General features: G+C 45.4%; 1 protein-coding gene across 4 annotated transcripts in view; it reads left to right on the plus strand.

The window, feature by feature from the left end:
- The window catches only part of LOC138567460 (voltage-dependent T-type calcium channel subunit alpha-1H-like), a 1,148,189-nt gene that overhangs the window by 918,691 nt on the left and 210,295 nt on the right, over positions 1-19,203 (plus strand). For all 4 annotated transcript variants that reach the window (XM_069645666.1, XM_069645668.1, XM_069645670.1 and 1 more), the window contains exon 25: positions 12,677-12,786. In XM_069645666.1, coding sequence (XP_069501767.1) covers positions 12,677-12,786 — 110 coding nt within the window. The remainder of the gene's footprint in view (positions 1-12,676; positions 12,787-19,203) is intronic.

A 19,203-nucleotide genomic window follows, 5' to 3' on the forward strand; every position in this document is an offset into this window, starting at 1 on the left:
TGACAGAGACCACATTCACTCATCTAAGAAACAACACCAATTATTCCACGTCCAAATTTGGCTAACTGACATGAAGCCAAATGGATTCATGCCTCAGCTCGCACCCAAGGCAAAATCTCTGACTTTACCATCAACGGTGACGTCTCATTCAAAGCACACATCACTAAGAAGACAGAAACAGCATGGTACAGCTCATGCACCTCGCCACAGTCAAGCCTTTCATCCCTGCCCCATTTTTCAGAACAGTTGTCCTAGCCCTGGTTATCTGCTTCTGGGCCATGGCACCCTCCCTCATGCACGAGCCAGAGAGGCAACCTTGGCTCCTTTAAAAGCAACCCAGGAAGCAGCTGCATGCTTCATCACAGGACTAATAAAATAAAACCAAATCACCCCTAATCTTCAAATGATGAGAGTAGCATTGGCTACCCCTCCAAGCTCACATCATGTTCAATGCATCCTGCATTACTTACAAAGGAGCCAGGAACACAAAACGCAACTCTTCCCGGCTGGGAAACTCACCATCTTTGGAGGCCAGTGCACCACTAAAACCCACAACATTGCCAGCTTGGAAACAAAGAAATGCAAGTGGGATGAACTAGGAAGCAGGCCATTTCCTCCCACCCATCTTCTCTCCCGAACAAGCTGTCAATGGCAATAATACCAGCGATCACAACCTTTACTTCAAGAAGGACCTGAAGACTCTACCAATTTAAAGAACATCTCTGCAATCCCTGGTGCTCCACTCAGCTCTACTTCTCCCTCCAGGAATATTTCCCCTCCATAGCTTTCCCTCCCCTCTGCTTCCCTTACCCATTTTAGATATCTCTGAGGCTCCAAACCACTGCCTTAAACCTCCTGGCTGGGTCCCCCCTGCGTACAGCCTTCTTTGCTTCCCGGCTAGGTTTGCGTCTTATCAGACCTTTGCATATACGCATAGGGACAAGTATAGAGGTCATTTGCATTTCGTTCTCTCCCTCTTAGCACAGCTTCTGCAGAGAGGCCACAGAGAGCCAGAGCTAATGTTAACTTCAGGGTGTGAAGGGTAGAGGCCAGTGCTAGGTGCACAACCCTCCACCTCCAATTGAGGATGGGGGATATCGAAGGACACAGCTGTCATGGTACGTAGGATGTCACCCTCCGTAGGGTGCTAACGGAAAGGCTGTGAAGCATTCCTAGCGGAAGATGGCCAGTCCTAGGCAGCACGGCCATGGTCCTGACACTAAGCATCATAGAGGCTCCGTTGAGCACAGTGGTGGAGGCACATTAGCATTTCACTACCATGCGGGCAGCAAGGGGGCAGATCAGGATCAAAAGCATCCCAGTAGAGTGCCACTGCCCCCCAGCACCACCCTTAGCTCTGCCACTGATTGACAGGTTGTGCCAAAAGAGAGATGTGATTTCATGTAGGGGCATTAGGAACGTGTTGAGGATGTAGGGTGCACAATTCTTCCTGGTTTGCTCAATGATTAGGGTCTGAAAAAGGAGGAAGTGGATCATACAAATAGAAAATAAATAGTCAGCTTGGTGCAGAGACATTACTTCTTGTAGGCCATGTTCTGTGACCAGGCTCATGCACTCAAGCAGTAAGGTATCTGGTCCTGCCACTCTCAGTGATATGACGGTCTGTAGCAGTGCTCGAAGTCAGCAGGAGCGGTCGGGAGCGCTGCGCCTCTACTTTTTAAATTACCTGTTACAGCTCCTATACTTTTATTTTAAAAAGAAACCGTTCCGGAATGGTTTCATTTTAACATGGAAGTGTCGGAAGAAGTAGAAACGTGCACTTTCAGTGCCCTGCACTGAGCGTTCCCTTAAACAGCAGGTGCAAGTGTTTGGGGTGTGTGGGAGGGGGCGTGGTGATGGGGTTTGTGGGGAGTGGGTGCAGACCGGCAGGGAACACAGTTCCAGTACTTCTTTTCGTACCCTTCGACTATAGGGAGCTCTTAAAGAGTGAGGGGTAACCTGGAGCCCTTTCTTTTGAAGCAGTGGTAGACACTGGTATTCACATACCACACGTTTCTGATAGAGGACCGTGTTCATTTCTGGCACAGAAACACCTGCGGAAAAATGAAAAGGATGCAGAGAAAACTAAAGCCGTATTGCCCTTCATTGACTCCCAGACAGTGGCACTATTGCTGCCCATTGGTCGATGTTTCGCCCCTAAGAGTGGGAAAGGAAGGAGAGGGGAGCAGATGGTATTCTGCTTATGCGCGCAAGGCAAAGATGGTGATTCCTCCACCGTAACACGACGTAAAAGGTGGCGTGGATGGCACTGCTATGACCAGTCAGATAGTACCTTTAAGTGTGACCTGGATGACATCACAGGGACAGTTCTGTGAAGAGTGGTGCGTGGGCAGACCCACTACATGACTTTAATATCAGACTTTTGGCCTGACTTCTCAAGTGGAGCAGTACAATATTCATTATTGGGGTGTCATCTGTAGCACAGAAAGGCTTAGAAAACACATGCTCGGTAATTTATTGGGAAGTGTTATACCCTCAATCTTTTTTGAGGGGGGCCATTTCGAAGCAGTGATGCCATATATTGTAGGAACTCATGTTCTATTTTGGATTGCATCCTGATATTATTAAAGCAGTAGTGATGGCACCTGAGAGGTGTATCGTGTGTTAGGTGACCAGTGCCCAAGTTATTGGCCCTCACCCAAAGTTGAATATCACCAATTACTACCCAGCGAGGGATAAACTATCTGATAGGCCCTCGCTGGGTGGTTACTCGGACAACAATGACTTACCTGCTGCCCTCTGGTGAGAGCGCCACGTCCCACAGAGTTCCTTCCTTCTCTTCACCAGCTGCCATGGAAAGGGAGAAGGGACTATGTAAAGTCCCTTCGCCCTGTTCCATGTCTGCCATTTGTTTAAACTTTTGTTATTCAATAGTCGCCATTTAAAGGGAGAAGGGCGTCCCTTCTCCCGGTTCCGTGACAGCCATTTTCTTTCTTTGTTTCAGTTGTGAAACTCCATCAGTGTCTTGCAACTACAAAAAAGACTATTAGTACCCAGGACCTATGGGCCAGAGTACTAATAGCAATAAGGCCCTTGCAGAGGGGGCATTACTGCTCCAGGTAATGCCCAGGGCCTGAGTTAAGGCCCTCGCTTCATTCAGGCCTGTAACTATGGGACCCGGGGCATTACCTGAAGTGGTAATTCCCCCCCTGCTCGGGGCTCACCTTATCTTCTTTCTTTACATATCCGCCATAGTGCCAAGGGACCATGCAGGTTGTAATAGTGCACGGTATAAATAACCTTTAGCATAACATAACATAACATAACATAACATAACATAACATAACATAACATAACATAACATAATAGAGCATGATGGAAAGTTCTCTAACAATATTAGAACTTGTGCTGGGGGGTTGTTGGGTCAGCCTCCGCTAGTATCACAAGTCTGGTGGTGCAGAAATAAGGGTGCTGGTAGCAACGTATCAGCACCCTTTCTGGACTGCCAGACTACAACTCTGCTTTCCGGGGCCTCTGCACCCGGGCAGTCTGACCTGCCGGGCGCAACTGCCTCTGGAAGCAGAGTTGTCATGGAAGCACCGGCACCGTTGGGAATGGTGCTTCCTAGTCCCCATGGGGACTGGCATTTTCTGCCGCCTGATTTCACGGGCCACCGGGACTTGTAATGTCTCGGTGGCACCGGGAAATCAGGCGGTCGAAACAGTGTTACGGGGTTGGTAGCAACCCATCGGTGGCACCGGCGGGATACAGCCAACCTCATAATGAGGCCCCATGTCTCCTTGAACATTGCCCAGTGTGTACACATCACAAAGGGACGTTTGGAATGCAGCATTATTAGGCAGTTGGAGCCCCCATTCCATTGGTCAGAGGTATGGAAACTGAGAGAAGAGCAGAGGAGAAGCATCCAATGAAGGCATCTATTTTTACAATAATCCCCACGGCAGCAGGCTGCATTGGCCGGTAATAGCATGGGGCCCTAGTTGTAGGCCTGATCAAAGTGAGGCCCTTAACGATTGGCCCCTGTGGTGTCACTTGACTGATTCTGTTGGCCGGCATGGGTATTATTGCTATTAGCACCCCAGGGGTTAAGAACCAGAGTCCTGATAGCAATGTATTTGATTAAAAAAACAGACCGCGCACGTGCCACGACTTGTTCATTGAACCATATGATATGATATGATAGGTTATTTATAACGTGCTTAATGCCCAGAGGTTTCTAAATGCGGATCCAGGGATCGAACCTGTGTTGCTCCGTGTCATCTTGCTTCCAAGGCAAGCACGTTGCCCCTGAGCTATCCTCCCGAGACACTCACTAAAGATGGCCACCATGGCAATGGAAGGCGGGGATCCGTGTGGACCCCTCTTCCACTTCCATAGCTGCCCGGGAACAATGGATATGTGGCCCGGCGGCCCAGAGAACCATAAGGTAAGTGGGCAGGGAGGCGGAAGGTGATGGGATGTTGTTTCAGAATCAGGGATCAGAGGGCAGTGGGTGGCAATATGTTTTGGGGGGGTATGAACAGCTTTCAGCTTGCGCTGATCACTGTTTCAAGCAATCGGATTGGCTATACCGCTCACCCAGGTGCTAATTGCAGTTATAGCCTGCATTGTAATGTTTTGACTCTATAAAGAGAAGAAAAAAAGCTTTGTTTGTTAGTTTATTCATTTCTAATGTGCACCTGACCTGGGGGTATCAGGGCGCAGCAGTTACAGAAAATGCAAGGCTTAGGTTATAGAGTACAGGTTATGAGCAAGAATAAAACATATATACATATATACAAGATATAAGCAGGAAAAATACATATATACAGCAGGCCTGTGTCAAGATGTACTTTGAGGGAATATACAGATACATTACACAGGTGTAGGTAACACAGCGGTCAAGCCTACAGGTCAGTGGATTTGAGCAGGTTAATGTAGTTGCCTCTAAAATTCAGGTATGGTTGATCTTCTCTAAGAGGGTGTGGCAGAGAGTTCCAAAGTTGGGCTGCTTTCACTGGAAAGCTACTGCCACCTGCCTTAGCAAGCTTGAATCTGGGGATGGTGAGGCAGTTGGCGTTGCTAAGTCTCATATGTCTGGTGGATGTTCTCCTATGGAGTCTATCCACGAGGTAGCTGGGGGCAGCATTGTTTAGTGCTTTATGAGTGAGGGATGCCGTTTTTAGAAGGATTTTATTGTGGGTCGAGAGCCAGTTATTTTGGCGCCTAGTCGCTGAGATATGTGATCTTCTGGTCACACCAAGTGCAGCTCTTAAGGCGTTCTTTTGGAGGATTTGTATCCTCTGGAAGATTGATTTATTGGCACAGATGTAAAGGGCATTGCAATAATCTAGCCTGGAGAGTATTAGGCCCCTGGCCAGGATCATGCAGTTGTCACTCGTCAGAAACGGTTTGCCGGTCCTAATGAGCTTACAAGTGGAGGTGGTGGCGGAGGCCATTGATTTCACTTGTTTGTCGAAGGAGAGGGTGGAGTCAAGGTAGAAGCCAAGGGTCTTTAACTCCTTTGCCACCTTGATGAGGTTCCCATCAATTGTGAAGGATGAGTACTCCTGGCCTCGTTTCTTAAAGTTGGTGTGGGTGCCCAGGATGATAAACTCGGTATTGCCATCATTCAGGCATTGTCCGTGGGTTGCCATCCATACCAGGATGATGAGATACACTCTATTCACCAAGGCCAAATCCTTGTCGTAATCCCCGGAATGTGGGAGGAGAATCTGAGTATCATCTGCGTAGTTAGAGAAGGTGAAACCCAGAAGGTCCAAATGATCGAACAGGGGCTTAGTGAATATATTGTATAAGGTAGGGGAGACACAGGAGCCCTGGGGGACACCGCACATGATAGGAATAGGGTTAGCAGCGGCTGAAGGGGAGAAGACCCTCATGGTTCTGTCACTCAGGAAAGATTCTATCCAGCTAATGGGCACTTTGGAAAAGTGGGCCGCAGGGTCAAGGTTGACGCATAAGACCTTGTGATCCACATGGTCGAATGCACGGAAAGGGCTAGCAGTAGGAGGAGAGCTGTTTTCCCATTGTCTCTTAGCTCATCGACCTGTGTTTTCAAGTCGATGAGGACGGTTTCCGTTCCATGAAGGGGGCAGAAGCCTGATTGTCATGCTCCCAAGAGTTTATGGAGATCCAAATATTTTTTAATCTGAGTATAAGCAACCTTATCAAGTATTTTGAGCAGGAAGGGTACCGTCGTGATGGGACGGTAGTTGGTAGGAATTAGTGTTTTGATTATTTATAGGGGCGTGGGTTTTGTTTTAGAAGGATGCCTGACCTAACCCCTATTCTGTAAGATAAAGGAGCAGGTGGAAGACATGACCAAATGAAAGCCAATATTGGGTGAGTGTGATTGAGTAGTGTGTGGAACACAGAAACATTTGTGCTTCCCCTCCCATTCATCTTACAAGAGACTCCTCTGTTCTTAATACATCATGTTCTTAGTAGCCCTGTGGAGGGAGAATGAGTGCATTATCCTCTTCAGGGGGTTCACTGCTTAACAAAACAGACTAAAATCACAGTCTGAGCTAGCCAATATTCAGGACACTACCTGTACTGGTGTGGGATCACAGGACTACAATATTGACTGCTTGTAAGTCATTTCTGAGCAAAATTGACATCTCTGTCCTTCAAATAAATACAAATACAAATATGGTCTTTCCCTTTTCTGTAACGGCATGGCAGGTGAAGAACGATGGTCTGGAGGGTTGCCCAGATTTTTGTTCAGAAACGACTTACAATAACACATTTACAGATGGCAGAAGCATTTCCACAAAAGGTGCCTGTACAATAGCATAACAATGAGAACAACTAGCAAGCCAGTTTATGAAGATGTATAAAAACTAGGACATATACAAGGTATAAAACAAAACAAACCGAAACAGAATGTATATAACAAAACAGATGACTTAAAAAGGTAACATTAGCCTAAGACGACAAGTGCTTCAAACTAAAGAGGAGTACTAATTAAATCAACAAAATTACATTATTAAGCATGACTGGAGGCAGTGATGGGGTCAGGTGTGGAAGATAGAGAAGAGGGTAGGGGGTGCTCCCTTTTTAGCAAGTAGGTGAAGGTTTAGATGAGTTTTGAAGAGATCCACAGTTGAGCTGGCTTTGCTTGTTACGTGAAGCAGTGCGTTCCAGTTGAGCAGTGTGAGTAGGGAGAAACAGTGTAAGCAAGAGGAGGCACATGGAGAGTGTGGGAGAGTAAGGTTGAGTGTAGAGGAGGATCGGAGGTGAGATGAGATGAGATGGTGAATAAACTGAGATATAATCAGACAGCTTGTGAGGAGCAAGACCATTGATAGCTTTGTAGACTAGCAGAAGGAATTTAAAAAGAGAGAGGTTGTGCATGGAGAGCCAAGCACCATGTTGTCAGTAGGTAGACGCGGGGGAGGATCTGGGTAGCTCATACAAAGTGTGGATAGCAAGGTTGAGGATTTTGTTTAGAGACAGGAAGGAGTGGAGAGGAAGGCCAGCGAGTAGGCTTGAGAAATAGTCCAGTTTTCTGAGCACACGAGTGGAGATTAACGTTTTCGTTGAGTGGTTACAAAGAAAAGCCCACATTTTCTTAATGTTGAGGTGGTTAATACAAGCACCAGGGGCTGTTGTAGTGATGAATTGTTGCAGCCGTAAATCTCTATCAAAGAGGACACCAAGATTGTGATCCTTGGGTGAGGGGGCAAGAAGATCAGGCAGGAAGTAGGTAGGAGAGGGGAGGGATGGCATTCGAAGCTTGGAGAAAGATAGAAAGATGTCTTCTGTTTGGCATGATGCAACCAAGAGTCATCCAGTGGCAAATGGCAGTGAGAGAGTTTATACTCTGTTACGAGGTGGCTGAGGTGAAGGAGGAACAGGAAATAAAAGATTTGTGTGTCAGCAAAAAAGTGATAGCAAAAGTCAAAGGATGAGATAGGTCCTCCTAGGGCAGAGGTATAAAGGGTCAATAACAGAGGTCCACTGACTGATCCTCGGGGGATGCCGACAGGGACATGTGTGGGGTCAGAGGATTGCAAGCTCCAAAAGATTTTAAAGGATCGACCTTCCAGACATGAGGCGATCAGTCAAGAGCAGATTTGCGAAACCAAATCCTGGAGAGTGAGGAGAGAGTAGTGGTTGACAGTGTCAAAAGAGGCAGAGAGGTCCAAACGGATGAGTATACAAGAGAGTTTGGAGTAATGAGCATTAGAGAGAAAGTTGACCCTTTTGAATCAACCTTATCCCACAGTCAGTGCACTGATGAGGTTTCTCACCTGTGCTGGTGGTTATAGGAGCTCCCTTTTTGCTGAACTTTTTTCCTGCATTCAGTTCACAGATACAATATGCAAATTAGGCTAGGTCCTACCCCAAAAAGGGCAGTGCAGCCCTTCTGCACAAGACCGCAAGCCTCCCAAGACATGTTTCAGCCTCATTGGGCATCATCAGTGAAGTGTAGCTTGGGTCTCTCGGCCCAGCAGTCACGGGATCCACATCTGGGCATACCCATCCCACTTGTGATGACTACAGAAAACAAAAGGTATGATAGCTAAAAGGTTTAGAATTCATCTTAACCTGTGGTGTGGCTCTGGCAATCCTCCAGACCATTGTTCTTCCCCTGTCAAGCCATTACAGAAAGGGGAAGTGTTGCCTGAACTGCTTGTCATATCCCTTCTGCAGGAGACCTCAAGGAATCCCAGACATGTTTCGGCCTCATAGGGGGTCATGAGCGAGGAGAAACTTGGTGAAACTGCGCCACACAACTTAGTTAGGAATGGCTCAAATTAGCATAAATGATTAAGTGGCATGTGAGCTGCAACACCACACACAGGCTTTTAACCAAGGCGTTTGCAGGATCAGCTGGATTCATCTGATTAGTGTTTTTTAATTAGCTGTTTTATGCATTGTTTTGTCTATGCCCATTATTTTATTTAGTGGATTTTATGCATTTTCTACAGCACCTTGAGGTCTTCCTGTTAATGAGTGTGCTTAATAAATAATTGTACTACTACTACACAACTGCAACTCAAACAGAGAGTTACAAATGGCAGAAAAGACGCGCGTTTCATGATAGAGAATCAAATATCAAAGGGTAGAAATATACAGTTTTCAAAACTGAAATGCGTGGACTGCCCTTGTTCGGGTGGGTTAGGGTTAGACTTAGGGATAGGGCTAGGGTTAGAGTTAGGGTTAGGGAAAGGGATATTGTTAGGTTTAGAGATAGGGTTAGGGATATTGTTAGGTTTAGGGATAAGGATAGGGATAGGGTAAGGGTTACGTTTAGGGTTAGGGTTCAGGCGGGTTTGGGTTAGAGTTAGGGATAGGGTTAGGGATAGATTTAGGGTTAGAGATAGGATTAGGGATAGGGTTAGGGATAGGGTTAGGGTTGGGATAGGGTTACAGTTGGGGTTAGGGTTAGGGATAGCATTAGGTTTAGGATATGGTTAGAGTTAGGGATAGGGTTAGAGTTAGGGATAGGGTTAGGGTTAGGGTTAGGGTTATAGTTAGAGTTAGGGTTAGGATTAAGGATAGGTTTAGGGATAGGGTTAGGGATTTGGTTAGTGATAGGGTTAGGGTTACATTTAGGGTTAGGGTTCAGGCGGGTTTGGGTTCTCTCTGCTCTCTGCCAAGTGTCCGTGACCTGCAGTTCTTATTGCACTTTGTGAGGTTAATGCACGTTGGTGTACCCAACTTCACAGTGTGGACATTTGTCATGTTGCTATTCAGTTTTATCCAACTAGCAAGGTGGGGCCATATACCTGGTTGGATAGATGAGATGTTAAGCGCTCACCTCTCATATGCCACACGCCTATACTTAATAGGTTCTAAATGCTTTCCTTCATCATTCCGAGGTTTATACATTGAGCACCATTCAATTAGGCAATAATCGCAGATATTATTGCAGCGCTTAGAAGCGGAAGGAATCTAGCATGTAGCCCTCTCAGAGAAACCTGATATTATTAGTAGTAGTGCTATTTGATTTGATTTTGATTGTTTATTTGTATAGGGCCTATACACAATGTGTTTCAAAGTGCTTCTATCACTTTAAATATGAATAATAATGTTATTAACATTGCCACTTTACCGCATTCATGCAGACGTTTGGGGCACAGATCCTACAAATGTTATGTCTTGTTATGTTACTATTATTTTGTGCTGCAAGACCCTCGACCGCTTGACTTCATGTACCAGACATTGTTGATTAACCTGTAACCAGCGCCTTGTTGCTCATGGGGTTAGTGTTCTTTATAAATGCATAAATAAATAAATAAATAAATAAATAAATAAATAAATAGCCCCAGTCTATTTTATGGGGATCAGTGCCAACCCACTCCTGCGTCAGGAAAAGCACGAAGTGAGCTGAAGCTGGCTCTTAGAAACCAAAAACTTTGAGAAGCTAGGAAAAAGGGTTACACAAATAACGAACTAAAAAGCATGTCGTTCACTTGCACATTTTTAAAAGTAAACTGTGCATTTATTGCTAAATAGCACAATTCATCATTCCTTATGGATTTTGTTAAATAAACCCCAAGTCTGTATAACTAAAGCATTGCTTAGAGCGGAGACTTTGCCACCTGGGAAATTGTATGCTTGAAATTGCCAAGCTATCGAGCACAGAGCGGCCGAGACGCGCTGCCTGCAATACAGTGCTGCGTTTAAGGCGGAAGCGTGGGAGGGAGACTCTATCTGCGGCTCTCCTAACCGCAGAAAGCGTCTCTGTGTCACGCAGAAAGCTGTCCCCGCGGCCTGCGTCAGCCATTATCCTGCAGCTGCGGGAGGGAGTTCAGCAGCACACCTGATCTCGAGCTCGGCGCTGATAATTTAGCAGACGTGAGCGGAGCACGTCAGAGAGACGAGCCGCCTTTAGGAGAAGGTGGCTTCTTTTTTTCTTCTCAGATTACATTATGAGTTATGGTGTACTCTTCTTGAAGTTACGCTCCTGCGAATCTGTAGTCTGCCATCGTCAGACAAAAAAAAAAGCTACAAAGCTAACAGCGGCAGGGAGATAGCTCAGTGAGTGAAACTCTCGCCGCAAATATCAGTGTGCAGCTTGTAGTTCCATCTCTGTTCCGAGATGGCTGGGGTGAAGGAGGAACAGGAGAAAAATATTTGAGTTTCATCAGTAAAAAGGTGATAGCAAAAGTCAAAAAGATTTAATCTATTTTGTTTTTACTGATACATTTCGCCGCAGCTTCCCCCATTAACCACCATATTTTAGTTATTAGCCTACCCCCCCTCCCACATTTATTTGGGGCAAAATCCGTAAAAGAAAACTTTGATGAATTCTACTTCGATTAAATCTGCGGGAAAAATTCCCCATACCGTGCCTTTGCTGCACTTCCAGATGACCTCAATGTCAGACTTGGGGAGGCCTTTTGGAATCATGTGCTCAGAATATAGATGGGAGGAAAATTTGAAGTAATGGGTGTAATGCTGGGGAGAGTAGCATACTCAGTATACTCCAACCTTCAGATCACAATGTGGGGACTATGTAAAAAAGGGGGATACTGTGGGGGGGAATGAGAAATGGCTTTTGTATGTGTGCTGAGTGAATGATCTACGATCCAGGAAGACTGGAACTCTTCTTGCCCGCCTAATACTCAACAGTGAGGGTGAAAGAGGAGGAGGGTTAGGATGTACAGCGATGGATATTGTCAATATACTGAGAGATTTGCAGCGTTTCAGAATGATTCGGTGGAGAGAAAATCCATCATTTAAGTAGGCCAGGGAGGTCTCAGAAGGTGAGAAATTACACTTGTGCGTTTTAGATATGACACAGCATCCCAAAAGCTCAGTTGGGAGCATTAATTCTACTGAATATATGTGGCTTCAAATTTATATTACATTTAATAAAACTGTAAATGGGTGAATTATGAATTTGCTTTAGTCCCAACTTTTTCCAACAAATAATGGTGTGCACTGGTTACCGGTTGTATATTTTAGTAGGGCCCTTTGAGACTTCAAGGTCTCCCCATAGTTATACAGCCCGGGCAAATGTCTAGGGTAGATGTTGATGTACCATACCACTAAGAGTGGCCAGGATGACCGAAGAAGCGCCACTTTAGTTTGCAAGGCTAGGAACTCTTGAAAATCAAACATTGGGCCTCATTACAAGATTGGAGGTAGCCTTGCCTGTAAAACCAGCAAGGCTACCTCCAAACTTGCAAGAAAGTCCGGCACCCGCGAATGGGAAATTACCGGTGTATTCCGGCCCCGCCGGGCCCGGTAATTGCCCTAAGGGTGTGCCACATTTAGGTGATCCCCATTCCCATTTCAGCCCCGTAGGGCTCAATGGGAATGGGGATGCCTGTAGCACCAGCAGTATTCATTAACAGTGCCGGTGCTAGGCATGCTGTGCTCGCAGGTGCCTTTCATTCTGCCAGGTCCGACCTGGCGGAATGAAAGGCACCCACGAGCACAACTCAGTGTTTGCTGGTCCGGATACAACGGTACCGGCCAGCTTACCGGTACCATTGTATCTGGACCGGCAAGCTCGTAATGAGGCCCATATAGTCTTGCATGGTGCAAAAGTTGTCTCCCTGAAGGAGACATTTGTCAATAAACACGTTTTTGTGGCTTACAGATCCAAAACATGGTCGTACAATTGCAAAGACGTTTTCATGTTTTTTTTTTTTACTTGGTCCTTTTCTCCAAATCTCAGTGAACTCACCTTGCTCTTTACCTTCTCCCCTCTGCCTGCATTGTTTTACAGTCCTTAGAAGAAGCCCTGAAATATTGCAATTATGTCTTCACCATTGTGTTCGTGTTCGAAGCCGTCCTGAAGTTGGTGGCCTTTGGATTCAGAAGGTTCTTCAAAGACAGGTGTGTTGCATGTGGCGTGCGGCGCCCTCATGTTCTTCATGTCTATGCTTCCTATCATGTACAGCAAGTGGTTCTGTGTAGATGGCTGAGGTATGAGCCTGGTTGGGCCTACTGTTAAGTGACTTCAATTCAGCATTCCAACTAAGTCAATGCCTAGTCTGGGATGCCCAAGGGAAGCCCTTATTTATATATTTTATGACAAGTTCATAGATCTGGATGATAAACCCTTGTATAACTCCCCACTCTTTGAATCCCCCTGACCTCACTGAGCCAAGAAGTAGGTTTGTTTAGCAAATTAAAAGATTTATTTGAAAAATTAAACTATATATATATATATATCACACTTTTATGAATAAATTAATATTTGATAGCACACTCATGAATATAATATTGATCAACAATGGGTAATGTTACAATTGCACACTCCTTTCAATCAGTGAGGAGTTAGTATAGAAAGGATAAGGTAGCAGAGAATACTTTTATGGTTTCAAGGAAAAGCAATGATGGAAAGAATGCAGCACAGAAATAAACTGATATGGTTTCAACAAGAGATAATATGATCACTTTTTCTTTTGACAATTCACTCCCCCCTATGCAATATAAGGAGATGGAAGGAGAGCACACAATTTTCAGGAATATAATCAAAAGCAATACAAATTCTAGTTCCCCCCTAGCAAGCTTAGAGCAACCGGTATGCTTTTAAAACATGCAGAAATACTTTTAATGTGATTTGCAATGAAGTGAAAATATGCTAAAAATGATTTTAATTCCCTATAGGAGATTCAGGGTGGGTGACAGCTACTTTGAATTAGTTCTAGTCAACACTAGCAATGATTCATGAGGGATTATCAGGTTGAAACGAATTTCAGCAATGGAAGCAAAAGACAGCTATTTTTGACAGGTGAAGAAGTTGAGTCAAATTGCAATTCGCAGCACTTTTTCCGAGTGCGTCGAGCGTGATTACAGAAAAACTATAAAGAGTAGAAAGTCGGTTTTGGGCTTGTTGGAAAGCTGAGGATCTTAGCTTTAAAATGATACAGGCAATTTAGTGGAGGTAGGTTCTCAGAAATAAAGTAAGATTCAAATGACAAATGACACTTTCACAGGTTTGAAATCACAGAATGGACACATGATTTCTATGCAGTTCTAAATAGGTTGAGATGGATGGGATGAGATTATTTTAGACTAAGAGATTGGTTCTGCACAGCTCTGGCTGGATACTCACTCCTAATTTTGGAAGGAATGGGCCCCGTCACAGATCTGGTCAACAGGTTTAGCTGCGGCTCTCTCTCCTCTGCTGGTCTGGATCTCTGGGTCTGGCAAAAGTTCTTGGCACTGCACAGCGGTCTGGTCTTCTATCGGCACTGCACAGCGGTCTGGTCTGGGTCACTGCGGTCCTGGATACAGCTCTGCTTTCTGGGTTCTGGCACAGGGTTCTAGACAGAATCAAACAGCTGTTGAATATCAGGTTTCAAAAGATTTTGAGGCCTCTGAAGGATGCAGCTTGTGGACTAGGCCTCTCCGCTACAAGTTCTGAAGTCTGGATTCTAAGTTCTGGTTCCGGAGTCTTCTGGCAAAGCGCTTCGCAAGAAATCAGTTTGAAGTGGAAAGTGAATGTCCCTACCTGGGTCTCAGTGGCTCTTTTCATGTCTTTTGAAAGTGGGTGGGAAGGCTGACTTTCTATGCCCAACCCTCTGAGGATCCTGATAGGCTATGCGATTCTCTGTCGCCTGAATGGGGAACTGAATTGTGAGTCATCCTGTGTCATCAGGCATCATTTTTATGACATACAGAAATAACACTCCCCTTGTCACTTTGCACACAAATCTATTTTTGATTCCAATGCATATTTATCTATGTACAATTTTTCTAATAGTATATGTCCAGTTAACATATTTTCTGTAGCGCCAAACCATCTGATCCCTGTCTTTGTAAGATGTTGTGTTCACTTCTGACATAATTCTGCCCTTTTCATCCAGAACACAACCTCTAAACTTTTCCAGAATTTACACAAATGTGTGCAAGGAATATGGGCATCAGATGATGAAGTGTCAGATTTTTAACATACATACATTTGGAGTAATACCCTATTTTCCACTACTACCCCCCAGAACATACCACAGAGTCCTAACACCTCTTAAAATGTGCACAGAAAAATCACAGGAATAATGATATTATTGATATAATTTTGACAATTATGTACTATGAATTATCCATCTTTCTTAAATTATGCTCTGGCCCAGAGGGGTGGGGTTTCCAAAAGCACATGGGGGAATTTCTGGTTTGTCCACTTCCTCCAAGCTCAGCTGGCTCACAGAGGCAGTGCCCCTCCCATTTCCTTCCAAGAGGAAGCCATTTACGACCCCCTGATTTAGCAATTGCTTGGAGCAAAGGGAAGTTCATTGTTCTGTTTTCCTGCAGTCCCAGGTAGCCCTCCCCTGATTCAATCAGAGAGGTGTAATCTCCTTTTGGTGGGGTAGCGAATGCAGTTGCTGGGCAAGTTTCAACTCCTGTCGTGGGTAGTTGCTGGGCAGAATTCAATCTCCTTTAAGCCAGGCCTTAGCCAAAGGTCACTTTTGTTCCCATTTTTCTTCATTCAAATCAAACAATTTTGACACATGCATGATTCTAAGTTCAAAACTATGACATTTAAACAGTTGCAACCTATGTGACACTCAAAAGTAGGTCACTCATTTATTTTAAACATTTTGATTTTAGTGGCTTTAAATCCCATTTCACTTAAGCTGCTGACATCCACAGCTCAGCCAGTTTTGTTATGAACATTATTTTAGGCTCTTCATCTTTCCAGATTTGGTATGAACACACGATTTCATTCTACCAGACGTCTGCTGGTGTTCAGTAAGACTTTTGAATATCTTGCAATGTTTGAAATAGGCATTTTGAGCTTGCATTTCAGAGAAACAAAGGTGATTTCAAAGCGCTTTTTGAGCTAACAGGCACTGCTGTTTTTCCTTTGGCACCACGTTTCACCATGGCGCTTCTGGCCCATCACGCTTGCACTGGTGGGTGGCAGGTCAGGTGACCATTTTGGTGTGCTCAAAAACTGTGCGGTTTTCCTGGATTCTGGCGCAAATGTGGGCTTTTCGGCCATCTTGGATTTTCTAAGTCCACAGCACCAAATGTTGCAGCATAATAACTTGAACATGGGTCGATACACCTGTATGTTTGCCCCATATGATTAGCTGTATGCGCACAGGGTTTGTAATAAACTATTGTGTGAATCAGAGGCGTTGCTAGGGGGGTAGCTAAGGGGGCTATAGCCCCTAGTCTTTTGGTTGTAGCCCCGGATAGAATCTCATGAGCTACAACCAAAAGGCTAGCTAGCCCGAGTCCCGACAGTCCCGACATTAGCATAGCCCCGGGTCTTGTCCAGACCTAGCAACATCCCTGGTGTGAATGATTAAACACTCATGTATACATTCGCCATGGACTGGATTACTGAAATGCCTCCATTGCTCCCAGGTATGATATGGATAGTCTGCGTACCGAAGGTTTTGCCCATTTAATATTTTGCAACTTGCAGTGTGGCTCTAAGTACCCCCAGCAGTGCCACATAAGAAATTAACCTTCAACACACACAGCACAAGATTCAAACATTGTGGCTCTCGGTGCATGCCCAATTAACAGCCCCTTACGTAGTAACTAGATGACAGACTCCTTCATGTCACCACGATATATCATCTGCCTCCTATATGTAAGATAGGCGGGCTACCTCACTTCGTAAGTTCCCAGAACCTGTGTGCAGTTGGCGATAGCTAAACTAACTACTCCAGTCTTCCCCATTCTTACTACACCAAATAACAGATCCATAAGCCACATCCTCACTGCTGGAGTGCTGGGTGCAAACATTTCATGACTGCCCACTTTTGAGCCAGCGAATCACAATGGGCCTCATTACGAGTTTGGAGGCAGCCATGGAGCTATTGGCTCCATGGCTGCCTCCAAACCGGGCTCCATTACCGGGTTCCTGCAATGAGGAATAACCGGGTCATTCCGACATAGGAGGACCCGGTAATTCCTCCTTGCAGGACCCATTCCCCATTCCCATTGAGCCCCCATAAGGCTCAATGGGAATGAGGATGGAGGTAACAACGGGCACATTACAAGTGTCCCGTTGTTACCTTCCTCTTCCCCTCACGGGACCCGGAAGAGACGTCTGGTTTTACCAGACGTCTGATCCGGGTCCCGCAAAGGTAACCTCGTAATCGGCCCTGATGGAATGAAGGGGGCCGGTACCGTACCGACCCCCTTCATTCCGTCAGCACCAGGGTCGTAATGAGGCCCATTTTAATCTGGGAATCTCTATAATGAAGATTCTATGAATTCCACAAGATTAAGTGGAATTGCAGCTATGGAGGGGATGACCTGTAATTAGGGAGACATTATAGCACATCCTTCTCCAGAAAGTTTAGAAGCTCAGGGAATAGGAAGTTTGGAATCTGCCCTCCCATATCCCTAGTGTGAAAATGCTGAAGTCATTATCCTCCCTCTACTCCCATACCCCTAGTTTGAAGACCCTGCATAGTCATTGTTCTCCCTCTACTCCCTTATCCCTAATGTGAAGACCCTGAAGAGTCAACATCCTTCCTCTACTCCCATACCCCCAGTGTGAAGACCCTGAAGAGTCATCATCCACCCTCCACTCCCATATCCCTAGTGTCAAGACCCTGAAAAGTGATCGTCCTCCCTCTACTCCCATATCCCTAATGTGAAGACCCTCAAGAGTCATCGTCCTCCCTCTACTCCCTTACCCCCAGTGTGAAGACCCTGAAGAGTCATCATCCACCCTCTACTCCAAAATTCCTAGTGTGGAGACCCTGAATAGTGATCGTCCTCCCTCTACTCCCATATCCCTAATGTGAAGACTCTCAAGAATCATCGTCCTCCCTCTACTCCCATACCCTCAGTGTGAAGACCCTGAAGAGCCATCATCCACCCTCTTCTCCCATACCCCTAGTATGAAGCCCCTGCATAGTCATTGTTCTCCCTCTGCTCCCATATCCCTAATGTGAAGACCCTGAATAGTGATTTTCCTCTCTCTACTCCCATATCCCTAATGTGAAGATCCTCAAGAGTCATCGTCCCTCCTCTACTCCCATATCCCTAGTGTGAAGACTCTGAAGAGTCATCTTTACTTTGCTTTACTTTATTACATTTATACCGTGCTCAATGGACCCGTAGGCATGATGGCACAAACATAACCAACCGTCGCACAAAACATAAAACATAAAACATAAACGGAAGGGCAGACTAAATGATATACAAAAACAGCAAAATAGCCCAAAAACAGTAACCCGTCTGACACACTAATGAATCGATTACCACAGAGGGGTCAATTAATCGGAAAATAGAGGTGAACAGTTCTGCCAGAAACATCAAAGTACAAGTTTACAGATTGTACCTCACATTGGAGGGGATTTACATGCTCTAAGCTAGGAGGCTAAGGTGCTAAACCCACAGCCCTCTAGCACACAGTCGCAGGTATGTTCAGAGCACCAATCCCTCAAATCTATCCAGCGTAAGATCTTAAGATCAGACAATCTGACCACACCGGGGCCTGTCATTTGTCGTAACTAGGCAAGGACCTTATTTCTCAAAGATTCTCTAGATTCTTACTCATCCAGTTTTCTGATATTGGTGATCACAAAGTTCCTTTGGTCCATGACAAAAGTTTTGGTGATCACATTCTCGATATTAGGCATTTGCGATTTCCTTACGTGCAGACTACCCGGAATCACCTGCTTGATTTTGGCATTCGCCACTGTGCTCATTTTGGCGGGTGATTGATGTGATTTGTGGCCCACCAGGGGGGCAACCTCCTGTACTGATTCACCCTCCAAATAAGGAGCGGGCATGACAGCCTTTGTTTGCATAGTTACAACTGTAGGGGGAAGTTCTGTGAGGTCTGTTTGGCAACGCTGATGGACACTATAAAAGTCGGGACAAGTTTGAGTGGATTTGTCTATATCTTCAGGTGCTGGTTCGATTTGGATAAAGTTTTGTAAGTGTGGTAAAAGTGGCATGGGCAAAAATGGGCCCACAGATGCCACCCATCCCTGGAAGTCCTCCATGTTACAACAGGCTACAAGGTTGTGCAGCATCTGTGCCCTGAGGTGTCGCCACATAACTGATGCTTTGGAGTCCATCAACACCATGTCTGTACTTCCTGCAGGGCATACCCCTGTCTGCGTCCCTTTTGGGGCTTGTAGAGTTATCCCATCCTGTGCGCCCAACGGCTGTAGTATTTGTGGTTCTCAGATTCCTTATTCAGAGGGTAACTCCCATCTCTCACTCCATGATCGTGAAGGTTGGCTGCCTTTAGAGGTATAAGCTTGGACATGAAAGGGAGGTGGTAAACAGGATTTTTGTCAAGATTCAGATCATTCTCGAAAGCAT

The sequence above is a fragment of the Ambystoma mexicanum genome, chromosome 2p, assembly GCF_040938575.1.
Source record: "Ambystoma mexicanum isolate Mex_15411 chromosome 2p, UKY_AmexF1_1, whole genome shotgun sequence".
NCBI lineage: Eukaryota > Metazoa > Chordata > Amphibia > Caudata > Ambystomatidae > Ambystoma > Ambystoma mexicanum.